This window comes from Spizellomyces punctatus, assembly GCF_000182565.1.
Source record: "Spizellomyces punctatus DAOM BR117 chromosome Unknown supercont1.2, whole genome shotgun sequence".
NCBI classification, from domain to species: domain Eukaryota; kingdom Fungi; phylum Chytridiomycota; class Chytridiomycetes; order Spizellomycetales; family Spizellomycetaceae; genus Spizellomyces; species Spizellomyces punctatus.
The window spans coordinates 1,080,581-1,096,802 of NW_015971538.1; the positions used below are offsets into that span (position 1 = coordinate 1,080,581).

The following is a 16,222-nucleotide window of genomic DNA, read 5'->3' on the forward strand; positions in this document are numbered from 1 at the left end:
TCCTTTGACTGTTCTGCCGGGAAGCGATGCAATCTCGAATAACCCCATCCAACCTTCAGTCTTTCAATAACGACTTGGTAAAGAGTGCGTGAAGTATTGTATGTGGCCTTTGGTGTGTTCAGCGCGTACTAAATCATCAACCCGTACCTCGCTAGATCTTGAGCATTTGCGAGATCAACGAGAAGCAATAGGTACGGTTGTGTGGCAAAAATAGCAGCCTATGACAGTGAAAACAGACAACGGGCGTATCGCAAATCCTGAAACTGATTATTGCTCTGAACAGAAGTTGAAATAAACAAAGAAGAATGTCGCAAGGATGATCTTCAGCAGCAAATCCATGAGCTTACCGATCAGTTGGAGCGAGTGAAACAGTCCTTAACTAAAGTAAGTGGATCAGCTTCCTATGATTGACATAACAATCCGCTCAATAGTATCTAACAATCTAGAAATATACTGTACGAAATGAATATGATCGGCTGATACAGGTAAGGGAGAACCCTCTGTGGCCATTTGCACTTAGTCAGCCATTTATTCAAAGAATTATCTCATCAGGATACAGAGACCGCATATCAGAAGGTAATGTGCTCTGGCGGGCGTGTCATCAAGAGATTCGTACAGACCATCCAACATAGATCGTGGAGTCATCCCAAACGCTCCTGGAGCTCTTACAACGGGAAAGTCAGGCCATTGCATCACATAGTGGACGCGGGATCTGTCCCAGTACGGACTTTGGATCTCATGTCTAAAGGTATGTTCAACAGGCTGTCGGGGGACACTGGTTGAGTGTTCATCAGAACTTGTAAAATACAGACCCAGCGAAGGTCAAGTGAACGCTCCCCAGAGAAAGCTCATCGAGACTGCTTTTCAAATCTTCCTTATCATTCTTCCGCAAACCTTGATTGGATGTACATTACTTAACTATTTTAATCGTCAGTAAATATCTTGCTCCTGGATGAAAAAGATCTCGCTACTATTCATCTGCGTAATCCAGAAAAATGATGTCTTTGTGGCATATCGCAATGTGGAGACCCAGAAGCAATTGGACTTTGTACTGCACTGATTTGAAAATCGATTCTCAGGGATGAGCAATTCGACAGGCTTGATCGAAGTCCTGAGAAACGCGGAAACGTGATCGTTGTCACCATCCCTACTCGTATTGGCAAGAACATGTGGGATATCCTTAAACGCAGCTGACGAACATGTCCGACATGGGCAAGTGCTTAAATCCGAGCGTGGGAATCGTTAAGCTCCACACTTCGCAGCTTGGGGTTATGGAGTCAGGAGTATCCAGTGCCGCTGTTGACAATGGGATGAGCACTTTTCTCTATCAGAAAGTTGCCCCTCTTGCATCGCTGGGATTTCGAACAAGAGCTGTTCCACTTTTCCGCTGAGCAACTGCAAACGAGCGTCGCTCATTGGCTTCATGTTCATCAGTATCGCTCGGTGGTTGACAAATCCTCTTGATACGAAAAGGTTTAGGGCACATTGTTCTTCGCTGATAATGTTTAGTCACCGATCTCCAGTTCAGGCCCAGCGCGTCGCGCGACGATGGTAAGGATGATCGACGCTACTGCGCCACATGATCAATCATCACCTACTCCTTCTCATAGCCTTCCAATGTTAGCTAGTCTTTCCCACGTAGATGATGACGACAAAACGGGCGGGTGACTTTGAAGTAGAATACGCTAAAGTAGAGCTACCCGTGGGCGTACTTTTGACTATTTGGAATCTCTCTAACTCGTTGGACATAGTCTGGACGTGCCGCATGCAAAGGATGTCGTTCAAACATTGCCCAAGGTTCAATAAGGATAGCAACACTCACACAGTCACCTTTCTTTGATGGGCTCCAGCCAAACTGGCATCATTTAGCATGCCGTAAGTTTATGGCTACGGAATGGGGCGTGTACCAATGAAAACGTTCATAACTTAATTACCTTTTAAATTTGACTAGTTGTTAAAAAGCCGGTCGCCAAAAAGCTTCGTGCAGCCGAAAATATACATGGGTTTCTCAACTTGGTGTGTGGTGTAAGATATGTCCTCGCTCTGTGCTGTCCTAACTAGCTTGAAACAGCGTTGGGATGATCAAGAAAAACTGAGATCAAAGTTTGGATCCGTCATGGAAGACCCAGCGGGCTCACAGGACACCAACAGTAACCCTCATGGTCTCCAATGTGAATATGCAAAGAGTAGCCGAAGCACATGTCGTGGTATGTACCAATTACTACGCAATGGAATCTTGACTATCCTGCATGCTGATGCAATGCGAATGAGCAGTTTGCGATGAAGCTATTCCAAAGGGTGAACTCCGATTAGCTATTTTGGTCGAGAGAGACCAGGCGCCGGGCATGTTGATTCCTGCATGGCATCATGTGAGTCCACACAAGTCCTCTTTCCTGGTAAGGCTGAAATAGTTTGACATCTTTCAGCCTGCTTGCTTCTTTGAGCATCACCGCGAAAAGGTCAAGTCGTCAGACGAGTTTGATGGTAATATCATAAGACTTCACATGATGTAATTGACTGACTGACCAACATGACTCAAGGTATTGAAAAGATGCGGACGCATGACCGAGCTGTTATTGCCGCACTCATTAACGGCGAACGTAAGCTGTCCACTGAGCCAAATTATACATGATTGACAATTAAGCTATCTACTCAATTTAGCATTACCCGATCCACCAGAAGAAGAGCCGGAAGAAGAGGTGACGGCTGGGCAAAAATCCTATAAGAAAGGAACGGTATCCGGGTCAGAGTCGCCTCTGAAGAAGGGAAAAGAAGTGCTGGGTAGGTAAAATGAAACGGGACGTAGCTTGCGAAGTACGCGGTCCAAGAACAAGAGATCTCTTGAAGAAGAGGAGCCTGCAAAAGAGAATGGGTCTGCTAAGAGGAGACATTGCGAAGACGATTCAATAAGGGTGGAGGCCATAGACGCAAGCCATTCAACTTTGAACGGCCCAGACGAATCATCGGCCGCGGCTATGAGCGAGGCGCATGCGAAGCTGCGAGATCAAAGCAATGCAATATGGGCTGTCAAAGACAACATTGCTAAAAACAGTGACCGCAAAAACAAGCAACTGTATAAGCACATTCTTCACATGAATGGCATCAATGTGTCTAATCGCTATAGCGAAAGCGACATGATTGCGATATTAGCCGATGCAATGGTTTTTGGGGTTACTGAAATGTGTCCAGAGTGCAAGAGTAGCCGTTTAATTCCAGAGGAATATCACTACCGTTGTCCTACATATTTGGATTGGGGTCAATGCGCGTATCACACTTCTGAGCCGAAATTCATGAAGGTAAACCAACGGATTATCAATGTTCCCTTCGCAGTGGAGCTGTTTTCTCCTCAGCTTCCCTATCGCCTATTAGTTCTCTGTCCCTGTCGATGTAGACGTTGAGTGGCTTCGCGACTATGAATATACTCCTCGTACCAGAGTTTTTTTGCAGAAGGTAGGTTACTGTAAAGTTCGCTTTAGTTTCTGATCTCACACAGCGCATGGGCACGTTACAGGCAGTAGAAGCACCACCAATTTCTGCCGCAAAATTGAAGTCGGATATTGCTGTAAGACGGGCAGAGGCGGAAGCCGAAGTCATCGACACGGACAAGCCTTTTGAAGGAAGAACTGTTGCTTGTGCTGGAAAGCTCGCACACAATCAGTCGCATTACCAGCGACTAATAGAAAGCGGCGGAGGTGCTCTCTCCAAGACTGTCACCAGTAGCCTCTGGTTCGTGGTTTCTACAAAGACAGAGGTCGACAAGAATAGCAACAAGATAAAGCAAGCAGCCGAAGCTGGAGTGGATGTGGTAGATGCATCGTACATCACGGATTGTATCGAGCAGAAACGGCGTTTCAACTTTCGAGATGCGAAATATCTTCTAGTGTCGAACAGCAATACCCGCGCTCCTGCCAGACCGGAAGAAAGGAAGCGAAAGGGAGAATTCTTGGAAACGGAGCAAAGGCCTAAGACTGCGAGGCTAACATTGAAGGGCGGTGCTGTGGTGGACCCAGAATCTATGCTTGAGGATACCCATCACGTCCTTCATGATGGCAAACTGCTGTGGTCTGTTGTTCTCTCACGAACCGACGTGGAGAAGAATCTGAACATGTACTACAAATTGCAGGTATGTATTTTCCCCGTTTAGGACAGTGTGGTGCATAACATTATAATGCACCTGTGTAGGTGTTGGAGCCAGATAATGGTTCTTCGGATTATTATTTGTTTCGCTCCTGGGGTCGTGTTGGAACATCCAGAGGCGGCACAAAGCTGGAGGACTTTGATAAACAGACAGCGAAGGAGGAATTTCAAAGATTATATGAAGAAAAGTGTGGGAATGAGTTTGGCAAGCCACCAATCAAGGTAAATGCAGGACTTTGAAGTGACATGAGCAGACGCTAATTCAATGTCTTGTATCTAGCATCCTGGGATGTTATTTCCGCTCGAGGTTGATTTCGGTCAAGATGACGACTTCGCGTTAAAGTCCTCTGTCACACCTGGGTCCAAAACTCAGTTAGCAAAGCCCATCCAGGAAATCATCAAACTAATATTTGATGTGCAAGCCATGAAACAAACTTTAAGGGCGATGGAAATTGACCTTTCGAAAATGCCTCTTGGAAAGCTTTCGACGAATATGATTATGGCCGCGTATAAGGTCCTTGCGGATGCTTTAAACTTGGTGAACAGCCATGCGGATGGGGTTGGTTCGAGAACTAGGGTCCTAACACTCTCGAATCAGTTTTTCACATTGTAAGGCCAAGATTGTTAGTTACAAATAACCGGTGACTGCCTGTGCAAACACTTATGCTGTTGATTATAAAGGATACCTCACGACTTCGGCGGCAACAGTGCCCCCTTACTTGATAACGAAGAGGTGCGATTTGCGGTTGACGCATGCAGCATGGGGTAGCAACTATCGTCTCATAGAGCATGCTATCTGCAGATCATCCGTTCGAAATTGGAAATGCTGGATGCCATTAAGGACATTGAAATTGCAACAAGTCTCCTCAAGGACGAGAAAACAGAGGAAGGTACCGAAGACGAGGATCCGGTTGATGTCCACTATCGGAAGTTGCGGACGCATATTGAAGTGCTAGAACGTAATTCGGTGAGGATGTTCTGTATTCTTTGATGCCGGGTGGTACTACTTCTAACAGGGTGCACGTGCCGTGCAGGAGGAGTTTAAAATTGTTGAACAGTGTACGAAGACTACACATGCACCAACCCATACGGACTATTCGCTTGTCATTGAGGATGTGCTCAAGGTCAATAGAGAGGGAGAAGAGGAGCGTTTCAAGGCGTTTGAAGATCTGCACAATAAGAAGCTTTTGTGGCATGGATCCCGCTTGACAAACTTTGCGGGTATATTGAGGTAAAGTCGAAACAGTCAATGGGATCATACCGAGGAATGTCCATGACCAATTGTCATTCGACAGTCAAGGACTACGAATAGCCCCTCCCGAAGCACCCGTTACTGGATATATGTTTGGAAAGGGTATCTACTTTGCGGACATGGTGTCAAAGGTGGGACCGGTCTTTTGCGCTTTTTTCTTGAATTGTCCACAAGACTCATGTGTATGGTGTAGAGTGCAAACTACTGTTGCGCAGACCCGAAGCAACGTACCGGTCTGTTGCTACTCTCTGAGGTTGCATTGGGTACGCATCATGCGAATGTTGATCAGTTTATTTTGTCACTGAGTGATGCCTCTAATTGTCCCACAGGCGACATGTATGAGATAACTAAAGCCGAATTTATTGAAGAGTTACCAAAGGGCAAGACGAGCACCAAAGGTAACGTAAACGCTGACAATGCCTGCCAACATCATTGCTAAGCAAAGGTTTTGCTCAGGCTGTGGCCAAACTGGTCCAAAAGAATTCATTTCCTTGCCAGGGACAGATGATGTCCAGGTTCCCATGGGACCGCCTACACAACAAAAGCTTGGTGGCAAGTCACGCAAGAGCGATCTACTTTATAATGAGTACATTGTCTACAATGTGGAGCAAGTGCGCATACGCTACTTGGTCAAGGTCAAGTTTGACTTTGGAAGGCGGAGGCGGTAATCTAATGGTAACTGGTATATGTGCAATGTCGTTACACGTGGCCCGTTCACTCGCCTTGCCATTCTCTGCCGTTGTTTGCGCTCACACAGACGATAAGTGCACTGAGTAAGATTTTTTGTTTAAGCATGTGAAATGGGTCTAGTGTGTTCTGCGATTTTCCTTTGTTTGTAAACAAAGACAGATGCAAATTGATCAGCGCAGGTTCGGACAAAACATTCTGGTCATTTTATGTCAGTGATGAGAAAAGGAAAGCGGCCGTTGACATGACCATATTGGCGTCATTGTTAAAGTGGGAAAACTCAAAAAAAAAATGCAGCCATAAGTCAGTGAGATGCGTGGGAAAAAAAACTCAAAATTGCATTCAGATGGGGAACGCAAAATTGACATGTGCTAATACCTTTTTTGAAAACGGAATTTTGGGACGCGCCATCCAAGAAGTCACCGCCGCCCGTTTTCCCCCATCACACATTTTATATATCGCACCTGTTTCCATCGTTCTCCCCTCTCGATCCCCATTGTTATTTTTGTTTTTTATCCAAGAGCTCACCTCCCTTCAACACATTTCACAACAACAACACATCATCATGTCTGGCATCGTTAACCGCGCAACTGAGACCGTGAGCACCACTGCCAATGCGGTTGCTGCTCGTGTGGATCCTTACGTTCCTCAGGTGGCAAAGGTGGGCATTCTAGGAGAGGACTGAGTACCTCGGGTTCAACCCCTCGTGCACAGCTTTGGTGTCGCGCCCCAGAGTTGGGCACCCCCTGGGCAGTTGGATTGCAGCATACTGGTGTGATCTTGAACAATTTCACTCATCTGGCAATTTTGAATTGCTTTCTTTTAGAATGCGGCCAACTTTGCCATTGGTACTGCCAGTGCTACAGCCAACTTTGCCGTTGGTACTGCTAGTGCGACAGCCAACTTCGCCGTCGGCACCGCAAACGCTGCAAAGGACCGCGCTGTCAACACTGTCACGGGCACCGTCAACTTTGCCAGCAACACTGTCAACGCAGCCACCGGCTTCGCCTCCGACAAGGTCCACGGAGCCATCGACTTTGGAAAGGTAGTCGTCACAGGAGCCACGACCACCATCACCTCCTACACCCCCAACCCGATCCTCAACCTCGTCACCTCCACCGTTGATGGAGCCAAAGCCCTTGGCACAGATCCAGTTGGCACCGTAAAGGGGTACATCCCCACCTTCGTCATTCACGCTGGCGAAAAGACTTACGAGGTTTGTAATGGAGAATAGCATCCGGTTAAACCGCCTATTTGACTAATAATGAATCCTGCCCCTCGATAGATTGTACACAACACAAAGGACCGTACAGTAAACGGTGTCAATGCAACCACAGGCTTCATTGTGACCAAAGTCAACGGCGCTGTTCATGCCGTCACTTCCGTACCCCAGATTCACAACCTCATCGAGCAGCTCAACAAGCTCACCGCCCCTGTTCTGAACAAGTTGGGTGTGAGCCGACCTGCACCCGAGGCTGCTGCAGCCAACGGTACAACGGCGCATTAATGATGACGAGTTATGGTGTTTTAATATTATTAATTAGGAGCCTTTAGTGTTAGTGGTATACCGCGGTTGAGGTAGTTGGCAGCGGCTAACTTAGACTAGTCACTTGTCGTTGTGTATTTGTGTGTTTCTCATTTATTTTATTTTTATTGTATTCTGTGCTAGTTTATTGAACTTATTGCAAGTAGTATATCGACCGAAAATAGTCGGTCTATGTTTCTATTATCTTTCCACCTAATTCAGCACGAAAAAGGGGCACATGGTATGTTCTGATCAAACCAGCTTACGCAGCAAATGTACTGTACTGTAGTTTGTGGCTGACTCCTTCCATACAAATCGCACTGTGAAGTAATCCGTGCTTTGCATGTTACTTTTCAGCAGACAGTTTAGAAAAGCCGAAATATCAGCAACATAAGACATTCTGAGACGTCTGCATTTAGGTTCTTCAGTTGTCTGTCCTCCTAGGCGAAGCACTGCATTCCTTCTCGTGTCAACTTCCAACTGAAGGACACTGCAAAACAGATCCTCGAAACGCAACTACAACGAGAATGAACAACCATCCCGGAAAAAAGTTGTTCACGCGATGATGGATGATGATGCAGAGCCCTTTGAAATCTGTATCCGACTTCAACAGGTAGTGAGCGGAATGGAGGACTGGAAAGAAGATTCGGAAGTTCGTTTCGAGTCTAAATATGACCATTCTTATCTCCGCGCCAATAGTTTTGTACCCCTTCCATCGCCAGACGACGTTCTCCTCTTATTAAATGGAAACCGTATGGAATCCTTATGTTGGGATATTGGCTGGAAAGCGATACTCTACATTGATGTAGTGACAAGTTGAAACTGGACTCGAAGCGTATCTAAGGGGTGGAAGAGAGGCAAGGAATCACCTTCTACGTCGTGTCGATAAACAAACTGTCAAATTCTGGATGATAGGCATGGACTAGGCGGTGAAACTCTTGGGACAATCGTTGAGATCGCAAGAACTCGGATGCCATCTATCAGCGAATCTTGGCACATAGTCAGAATATCATCAACAATAGCCCGTTGATTTCGACGCAGGTTAAAACAATCGCCTGCGAGAACCTTGGACGTCAACTACAAAAAATCCCCAATTTTGAATATTTTGTTGTATTCGAATTGTTCTTCTTTACTCTGGGTATGTATGTCTTGATCACTCTCGCACGAATTAAACAATTTAATACTATCTCCTTACTAGAATAGTCCAAATAATGGCAGCGAGTGCCAATGTTTGTTCAGATGTGGTGCTTCGGCCAGGGCAGGGGCTAAGCAAAATACCGCGAGATGTACCATTCGCTGCAGCAAACCGAACCATCGAAGAAGATTAGGCTGGATATGTGGAGATCGCCGGCAACGCCTTGATTTATGCCAATTGTTTAGTGTATTAGGTGACAGAAACCGGAACTAGCTACTACACCAGGGAATGAACCAGCGTAAACTGGCTCGGAAAAGCCGAGTAATTCCCTCCTTACAACCAACTAACTACCACTAGGCCCAATGACATATGCAATACATTACGGTTGTTCTAACCGGGTAACTAAGCCCACCACACGAGAGAAATCCTACTAAGCCCTTGATTCCGAAATTCTTTAGTCAGAGGATGTTTTCAGATACTTAAGGTAATGGGAATTAGACTGGGAATACGCGCGTGGGAAAAAATCATAAAGATATACCTGCGATCGTAGCAATATAGTAGTAGCAGTGTTTGCAAGGGCCGAGTAATTCCCTCCTTACAACCAACTAACTACCACTAGGCCCAATGACATATGCAATACATTACGGTTGTTCTAACCGGGTAACTAAGCCCACCACACGAGAGAATCCTACTAAGCCCTTGATTCCGAAATTCTTTAGTCAGAGGATGTTCAGATACTAATTAAACCAGAATTAGACTCGGAATACGCGTGGGAAAATACAAAGATAATGCATACCTGCGATTGTTGCAGCATAGTAGTAGCAGCGTTTGCAAGGGGTTATGTTGTTTTTGTCAGGAGGGCGAGGTCCTCGGCACCAGAGCGGCATTCTCATGATGGACTTGAGAGTTGCTTGTGCGTTGGGCAGATGCTTCAAGAGTCGAGGAACTGGTGAGGAAGGGGAGAGAGAGCAGGTCCCCTTTTATAGACCTTCCGCATGCACCTCACCGCAGTTTAAAAAAAAACATTACATGCATGCCACACCAATCTGAGCGATAGATGGGGGTTCTGATTATGCGATATGATTAACCGGATTAATCCGGATAATATTGGTCCTAGTGCCATTTTCAATCACCTCCACACTATGTTCGTTTGATTAGATTGTAAGATACAGCATGTGCATAAAAGTAGAGAGAATCACGTGATTCACGTGGTGGTCTAGAATTCTAGTCTATTCTTAATACCGCGTCCACCATCCATTGGCATCTACCACAGCCTGCATACGTCTAGGCATAGATTCTACAAGTTTAAAGAGGTAATTTGAAGATAAAGCTTGCGCATTCCAACGATGGCAGCACGCTTGTGTGAATCAAGCGCCATGCCGCCGCACCAGCAAGAGTCTTGGACGTCGACCACTGGGGTATAGATTGGCAGAGCATCACGTGCACACGTGATTCTCTCTACTTTTATGCACATGCTGTACTGTACAAGATGAACATTCTATTAGCCACACTGGTGAGGCACTTGACAATCATTCAGCCGGATGGAACCACCATTGGGCCAATCAGAGCGCGACAGCACGCTAACTAATACACACTCAAATACTGAACCTACGAGCCATCGTCTTTCATCCGGAACCGAAACAGTACGAAGATGGGTACAAAAAAAACCTCGTTCTCCTTCCTACTATGTGTACTTGCTCTGTTGGGCACTGCTTCGTTCGTGCAGTGCGACTCCGAGCACGTTTTGGCGTTGACACCTAGTGATTTTGACAAGGTTAATACCCTGCAACAACTATCTGAAAACGCGCTGATTCTGAACCATCTCGTGCTCATTCTACCAGCATGTTGATGGGAGTAAACCCGCCCTCGTAGAATTCTACGCCCCATGGTTCGTTCATGACTTCATGCTTGCTTTTCGCATGGAAATGGCTACTGACTTTCAACTTTTTCTCTTTCCTCCTCAATTTCATCCAGGTGTGGTATGTGTTTACTGATCTCTTGCTAAATCTCGCTGCTAAGGGTCACTAATCTCATGTTGTCTTCACAGGACATTGCAGTTAGTATCATGGCATATCTCAATTCATTCACCGTTTAGTTTTGATTGGGATTTACTGATGCGTCCATATTCTACCCCTTGTCCGTCACTATTGAATTTCAGAGGTGCGTGAGCTGCTGTGTGTTTTTCCGATCAATATCAATACTCACGATTCATTGGCTTTTTGAATGACAGTCATTGGCACCGGTAGGTTCAAACAAGCAAAAGGATTTGCTGAGCATTGGTCTGACGTCTTTCTCGGAATAGATATATGAAGAGCTGGGTGCGGCTTTCGCCAACGCGAAGAACGACATTGTTATTGCAAAGGTTGATGCGGATGCGCATAAGGAATTGGGATCCCGATTTGAAGTCAGGGGATACCCAACCATCAAATGGTTCCCAAAAGGCTCAAAGACACCTGAAGATTACAATGGTGGTCGGGACTTGGACTCTTTTCTGAAATTTATCGAAGAAAAATCTGGAATTAAGGCGAACGTCAAGAAACCACAAACTTTTGTTAAAGTGCTGACAAGCGGATCATTCGACGAGGTTGTCAAGGATCCCAAGAAGAATGTGCTTGTCGAATTTTATGCTCCATGGTGTGGTACGTCCTTGTTTCGATACGCGATGTCGGCCGTAGAGCCTACTTCATCCACATTATTGTTCATCAGGTCACTGCAAGAATTTGGCCCCTATATACGAAAAGGTGGCCAAAGATTTCGCTTTTGAGCCAAACTGTGTGGTGGCAAATGTGGATGCAACAGCTGCACCCGATCTCGGGGAGAGGTACAATATTGCAGGTTACCCAACCATCAAATTTTTCCCAGCTGGAGGCGACCCAACATCACCCGAGGACTACCAGGGTGGTCGCTCTGAGGAGGATTTCGTCAAGTTTTTGAACGAAAAATGTGGCACTCATCGCACTGTAGGCGGTGGACTTACGGACCTGGTTCGTCTGTCACTTGCAAAGATGCTCCTCAACCGTACAGAGGGATTAAAATTTTGTGCCGACTAGGCTGGGCGTATCGCTGCCTTGGACAAATTAGCGGCGAAATTTGTGGCCGCTTCTAAAGAAATTCGTGATAGCCTCATCGAGCAGGCCAAGGAAGCTCTAAAGGGCCATCCTTCCAAGTAAGAAGGAACGTGTCCAAGAGCTGTCACTATTCACTAATGGATGTATTTTGCAGATTCTCCAAGTACTACCTTAAAGTGATGGAGAAAATTGCAAAGGGCAACGAAGCGTTCCCTGGGACGGAGATTACCCGCTTGGAAAAGGTCCTCAGCACAGGCAACACGGACCCTTCCAGGATAGATAACTTCTTAATCCGAAAGAACATTCTCCAAGCTTTTGTGTCGGGGAAGACCCCTGCTAAAGAGGCCGAGAATGTGAAAATCGACGGCACATCTGACGCTAAAGATCATGAAGAGCTGTAGTATATTGCGTTAATAAACATGGGATGCTTCACAGTGTAATGCCTCAATTAGGGTGGCTTAGTCAAGTTCGTACTGTTGCTATGGCAGCGCTCATGCTGTAAATTGCCAGCTCTCCAGAACTGGTGAGAGATCAAAATAGTCCAAATGCTGCGAACAAGGACATCGACGGCCGTGTTTCGGCGGCCAATACTATCCCGATCGTTTCGAACGACACCAAAATGCCGTGACGAAGCCGTGTCTGACGAATCCTCCCAGTCCGCTGAGACCAAACTGACACTAACGCCCCAGGAACTTGCACGCCAACGAGCCGATGCATGGCTAAAGGAAGAATCTGGCGGTCTAAAATTCAAGAACGCTAGTACAGCCACCTTTGTTGGAAAGGGTGATAGGGTACGAAATTTTGGTTGAATTGGCAGTTTCTCCTTAGGTGCTAAGTCTCACGTTGAAATCAGCCCTTTCCCATGAACCCTCTTTTTCGACCACAAGCACCTCTCAACGATGCAACACGCAACGAGATATTCAAATTTTACCTAGAAGACCCCAAACACTGGACTCCTCGTGCGCTAGCGGAGCATTTTGGTTTATCTATTGTTCGCGTACAGGCCATTTTGCGGTTAAAGGCTTTGGGAGAACAGTGGAAGAAGGAGGTTGGTCTCTCGAATAGAGTGGTCATTAATACTTTAATGGTGTCACTAAATTTGCCGGGATTAGGACAAACCGTTGCAAACGGAGCTGACCCGCGGCATGGAGAACATGTTGAATTCGGTGGAGTTGAAACCTGGGCAAAGGCGCCTCCGACCACGGGAGCAGTTGCGATCCACTCCAGCGAAACGATTGCAGCCGTTCTTCCGTATGATGAATGAGGAGGAACTTTTCACTCCCGAGGTGCGGACATCTGTGTGCCTATGCTGATTAAGAGGGAAGGGGCTGGCTAACGTTGTATCCACAGGACGCGGCAAAGTTGATGCAAATGGATCCTTACGCCAATCTACAGCGCAAGTTGGACGAAGCTGCTGACCATGTGTTCCAAATGGAAGCACCAAAGAGTAAGGAAGTCTCGAAGCCTTTGCGGGAGGATGCGGCTCAGAAGAGTCGGTTTCAGTTCATGATTGTTGACAATGGGAACGTCGAGGTTAGTGCTGCATCCAATATCTGAATAGCGCAGCATTCCCGTTGCTTACATACGTTGTCTGTCGATGTAGAAAGCAAAAGTGCTGATCCGGGATAGAGATGGCAAGTTGCGTAATGCAACTGTTGAGGAGAGGTTCAGGCGAAAGAACCAAAAGCCAAAGTTCATTATGTAATCGCCACTGACCCATGTAGAAATCACTTATTTTATTGAATCATTATCCACAAAAAAATCGAAAGAAAATATAGGCTAGGGTAACAAACTTTTATGGTTATCCCTCGTTCTTTTCTGACCTCTGTAGGGTTAGATGAAGAAGAGAGACGATAGGGGATACGTGACCGGTGGCTTCTTGGACCTGCTCTGTAGCATACTGCAAATCAGCATGAATTGCGTTTTTGACAGTCAGAACCTAGGGGTGAATCAACGTTAGGCAAACTGATTGTCAATACCAATCCAAATAAGTTCTGGTCTACCTTTTGCTCAATAGCCTCGACGGACGCTAAGGACTCCGAATGTCCGTTTTTGAAAGCATTGCTTACACCTTCAACCGTCTGGATGTATCTCTGCGCCACAAGTTGCGCTCCCTTAAGCGAGTAGGGCCGACAATCAATCAGCCGCCAAATCGGTTCCACCAAATTCATGGCTACCTACGGCTACAAGTCGAATTACCACCTGGCGCAAACGTTTCGCCAGTTCGGTCGATGATAGAGTTGCTGTTGATGCGGTGAGATCCTTTGGTGTCTCCGAACTATATTTGAGTCGCTCTTCTGCGATTCGCATCAACAGCTCTTCAGCGACCCGTAGTATCTGACGGGCATTGAGATCAGCAACAGGCATGGAATGAGGAACGCTACATATTCACTGACCTGTTCGCAAGACTTCTCTCCAATAGCAGCCAGAGAGTTCATGGCTTCGCCATACCTGCAAACATGTATCAATTCGCATTGTGGCATCAGTGATATAGGAAGCACGATAGAACTCACGTTGTCATCATGAACTCTTCAGTAGCGGACGTGACATCGTTTGGTTCACCGTCTGCAGCCACGGATTCAATTTCTACAATTGCAAGGACTTAAGCATTTTCGTAATGGCGATCAGAACCTGACTCCCTGCAGCACCTTTTTCATAAACCACCACTTGCTCATCCCGGAATATTTGCGCCTCGGAGACGATCTGAGTCACGGCTCGTACCTGAGAGCCATTTTCGACGCCTAGGTCATGCAAAAGCTTCATCTGGAAACAATGAGTTGCGTTAACAGCTAAGAGCATCTGAGAAGCGGTACAAAAGATGCCTACCAGTTCTTTGGCCCCATCTTCTGAATCTACTGAGTATTCGCCCAACGCCGCTGCCTCATCTGCGATATTATCGATCGTCAGCAGGGCTTCGATGGTGGCAATCTCTGAGCGAGCTTGATCCGGGTGGAGGGCGCTCACTCGCACCTGGGATTCAGTCGACAACATCTCCAGTGCCTAAGTTACGTTACACATTAGCCTGGTGGAATGGGTTTAAGGCTTATATAGAACCCACCTGCAGATGGGCTGTTCCAGAATTGTTTTCAAAGACAGATTGTATCGTCACCTGACGGAACTTTGCGGGGGCCCGGGTATCCTAATCACTCACACATGAGGTGCTAGTGTTAAAAGCAAACGCTCAATGAAATTCCCCTATTACCGAGTCCGCGTCCAATTGGTTCAACCCCAGGAAATTAAACGCCTTCTCGCCAAAGCTCTCAAGCGCTCCTATAGTTTCTTTGACAACCGCTCCACCGCTATGCATCCCATCCTGCAATACGGTCGACTGCTGAACCTCCCGCGTGACCTTTGTGAAGGTTTGTTTTGCTTTTTCTCCCAGCTTTGCCTCTTCGATTTTCTTGTATCCTGCCTGCAAAGTACTAAGAGATTAGAGAGTGAGGTGTACATACCAAAGGTCCCTCGCCAGATAAGGAAAACTGGTAAAGTAGCTCACCATAAACGTATTTCCGAGGGCGCTCGATGCGGAGTCGAACACCTTGTCAATCGATGTAAGAACTGTTTCGACCCCTTCCACCGCGGCACTCTAAATCAATATAACATTAGCTTGGCATTGCCTGCAAAGGGTATTAAGTCTGACAATTAGATACCCCAATTCCTTTTGCAGCATTGAGCGCCGGCGTGCTGATATCCTTCTCCTGTGGTACCTCTCGGGCTTGTGTCTCCTCTGCATCTTCGCTCTGCGGTACTATTCCGTTTCGTGTAGCCGCCTCGCGCTTCAACTCTTGATGGAATACTACTATATCAGCGCAAGATTATTCATTATCCATGTATGCGGTCCCCAATCACCTTGCTCCCGCAAATAATCCGGATCAATCGCTTCGTACACTTTGTCAAAAGAGTCTATTGTGGTTTTTTTGATGTTCTTCCCTATACCAAGAAATTTATGAAAGAGTACAGAATTAGAATGGTGATAGCTGACTATGTTCGAAAGCCACCTTACCAATCACCGAAGCGGTTTTCGCTACATCGGATTTTTCAATTGCCTCCGTCACAGCGTGCGCCGCTCCAGATAAAGCCGAGCTGAAGTTGCTCCAGCCTCCCCAGCCTCCCCATCCGCTGCCTTGTCGATCAGCAGGGACATTTTGAGCTGTAATAATATATCCTTAAAATAACCCGAATGAAATAGTAGGATTCAGGAGATCCTAACCAGCGCTTTCCGGTGTTTGAGCATTCGCGACGCTGGGCGGCTCCTCAACGCTTCTTTTCTCAATATACTCCACATCCGACATATTTTATGCGATCGTGCTTTCTGGGGTTTTAAACAAGATCGTAATTGGCCAGACAGTGCGATGCTAGCCCACATGTGCGAAGCTGGCACAGACGCGTGAGTCATCGATCACGTAATGCGCGCAAGA

General features: G+C 46.5%; 6 protein-coding genes across 6 annotated transcripts; 5 read left to right on the forward strand and 1 right to left on the reverse strand.

The window, feature by feature from the left end:
- Positions 1–2: 2 nt before the first annotated feature.
- SPPG_01295 (uncharacterized protein) lies at positions 3–993 on the forward strand. The gene is made up of 7 exons (XM_016749617.1): positions 3–84; positions 156–191; positions 284–384; positions 447–485; positions 553–576; positions 633–748; positions 811–993. Exons 1-6 carry the CDS (start codon positions 27–29, stop codon positions 744–746), a joined length of 372 nt encoding a protein of 123 aa, XP_016611878.1. The 5' UTR covers positions 3–26; the 3' UTR covers positions 747–748; positions 811–993.
- A 1,039-nt stretch (positions 994–2,032) lies between these two features.
- SPPG_01296 (uncharacterized protein) lies at positions 2,033–6,057 on the forward strand (the record flags this gene model as incomplete). The annotated part of the gene is made up of 17 exons (XM_016749618.1): positions 2,033–2,207; positions 2,275–2,369; positions 2,427–2,484; positions 2,541–2,600; positions 2,662–2,785; positions 2,807–3,296; positions 3,370–3,450; positions 3,512–4,123; positions 4,183–4,359; positions 4,418–4,746; positions 4,819–4,870; positions 4,940–5,104; positions 5,172–5,368; positions 5,433–5,520; positions 5,583–5,652; positions 5,719–5,787; positions 5,846–6,057. The coding sequence occupies 17 exons, from the start codon at positions 2,033–2,035 to the stop codon at positions 6,055–6,057; spliced, it is 3,054 nt and encodes a 1,017-aa protein (XP_016611879.1).
- A 426-nt stretch (positions 6,058–6,483) lies between these two features.
- Positions 6,484–8,315, forward strand: SPPG_01297 (uncharacterized protein). Its single transcript, XM_016749619.1, has 5 exons — positions 6,484–6,737; positions 6,903–7,292; positions 7,362–7,842; positions 7,930–8,214; positions 8,301–8,315. The coding sequence occupies exons 1-3, from the start codon at positions 6,642–6,644 to the stop codon at positions 7,581–7,583; spliced, it is 708 nt and encodes a 235-aa protein (XP_016611880.1). The 5' UTR covers positions 6,484–6,641; the 3' UTR covers positions 7,584–7,842; positions 7,930–8,214; positions 8,301–8,315.
- Positions 8,316–10,661: 2,346 nt separating this feature from the next.
- SPPG_01298 (protein disulfide-isomerase domain) lies at positions 10,662–12,205 on the forward strand (the record flags this gene model as incomplete). Its single annotated transcript, XM_016749620.1, has 7 exons — positions 10,662–10,715; positions 10,784–10,792; positions 10,967–10,978; positions 11,039–11,375; positions 11,443–11,720; positions 11,787–11,902; positions 11,959–12,205. The coding sequence occupies 7 exons, from the start codon at positions 10,662–10,664 to the stop codon at positions 12,203–12,205; spliced, it is 1,053 nt and encodes a 350-aa protein (XP_016611881.1).
- Positions 12,206–12,335: 130 nt separating this feature from the next.
- Positions 12,336–13,716, forward strand: SPPG_01299 (uncharacterized protein). The gene is made up of 5 exons (XM_016749621.1): positions 12,336–12,595; positions 12,658–12,852; positions 12,917–13,090; positions 13,155–13,337; positions 13,408–13,716. Exons 1-5 carry the CDS (start codon positions 12,350–12,352, stop codon positions 13,507–13,509), a joined length of 900 nt encoding a protein of 299 aa, XP_016611882.1. The 5' UTR covers positions 12,336–12,349; the 3' UTR covers positions 13,510–13,716.
- SPPG_01300 (uncharacterized protein) lies at positions 13,525–16,146 on the reverse strand. Its single transcript, XM_016749622.1, has 14 exons — positions 16,015–16,146; positions 15,808–15,954; positions 15,654–15,734; positions 15,455–15,588; positions 15,301–15,390; positions 15,007–15,216; positions 14,863–14,943; positions 14,631–14,804; positions 14,453–14,567; positions 14,318–14,390; positions 14,201–14,255; positions 13,986–14,141; positions 13,808–13,918; positions 13,525–13,743 (listed from the first exon to the last, which is right to left on the reverse strand). The coding sequence occupies exons 1-14, from the start codon at positions 16,094–16,096 to the stop codon at positions 13,606–13,608; spliced, it is 1,647 nt and encodes a 548-aa protein (XP_016611883.1). The 5' UTR covers positions 16,097–16,146; the 3' UTR covers positions 13,525–13,605.
- Positions 16,147–16,222: the final 76 nt, after the last annotated feature.

Coding starts and splice junctions, on each gene's coding strand:
- SPPG_01295 (XM_016749617.1), top strand. CDS start 27: ATGCAATCTCGAATAACCCCATCCAACCTTCAGTCTTTCAATAACGAC. Junction 192..283: donor AGATCAACGAGAAGCAATAG/GTACGGTTGTGT, acceptor TGCTCTGAACAG/AAGTTGAAATAAACAAAGAA. Junction 385..446: donor TGAAACAGTCCTTAACTAAA/GTAAGTGGATCA, acceptor CTAACAATCTAG/AAATATACTGTACGAAATGA.
- SPPG_01297 (XM_016749619.1), top strand. CDS start 6,642: ATGTCTGGCATCGTTAACCGCGCAACTGAGACCGTGAGCACCACTGCC. Junction 6,738..6,902: donor ACGTTCCTCAGGTGGCAAAG/GTGGGCATTCTA, acceptor GCTTTCTTTTAG/AATGCGGCCAACTTTGCCAT. Junction 7,293..7,361: donor CTGGCGAAAAGACTTACGAG/GTTTGTAATGGA, acceptor GCCCCTCGATAG/ATTGTACACAACACAAAGGA.
- SPPG_01299 (XM_016749621.1), top strand. CDS start 12,350: ATGCTGCGAACAAGGACATCGACGGCCGTGTTTCGGCGGCCAATACTA. Junction 13,091..13,154: donor AGGAACTTTTCACTCCCGAG/GTGCGGACATCT, acceptor TTGTATCCACAG/GACGCGGCAAAGTTGATGCA. Junction 13,338..13,407: donor TTGACAATGGGAACGTCGAG/GTTAGTGCTGCA, acceptor CTGTCGATGTAG/AAAGCAAAAGTGCTGATCCG.
- SPPG_01300 (XM_016749622.1), bottom strand. CDS start 16,096: ATGTCGGATGTGGAGTATATTGAGAAAAGAAGCGTTGAGGAGCCGCCC. Junction 15,391..15,454: donor ATGCTGCAAAAGGAATTGGG/GTATCTAATTGT, acceptor ATATTGATTTAG/AGTGCCGCGGTGGAAGGGGT. Junction 15,217..15,300: donor CCCTCGGAAATACGTTTATG/GTGAGCTACTTT, acceptor AGTACTTTGCAG/GCAGGATACAAGAAAATCGA.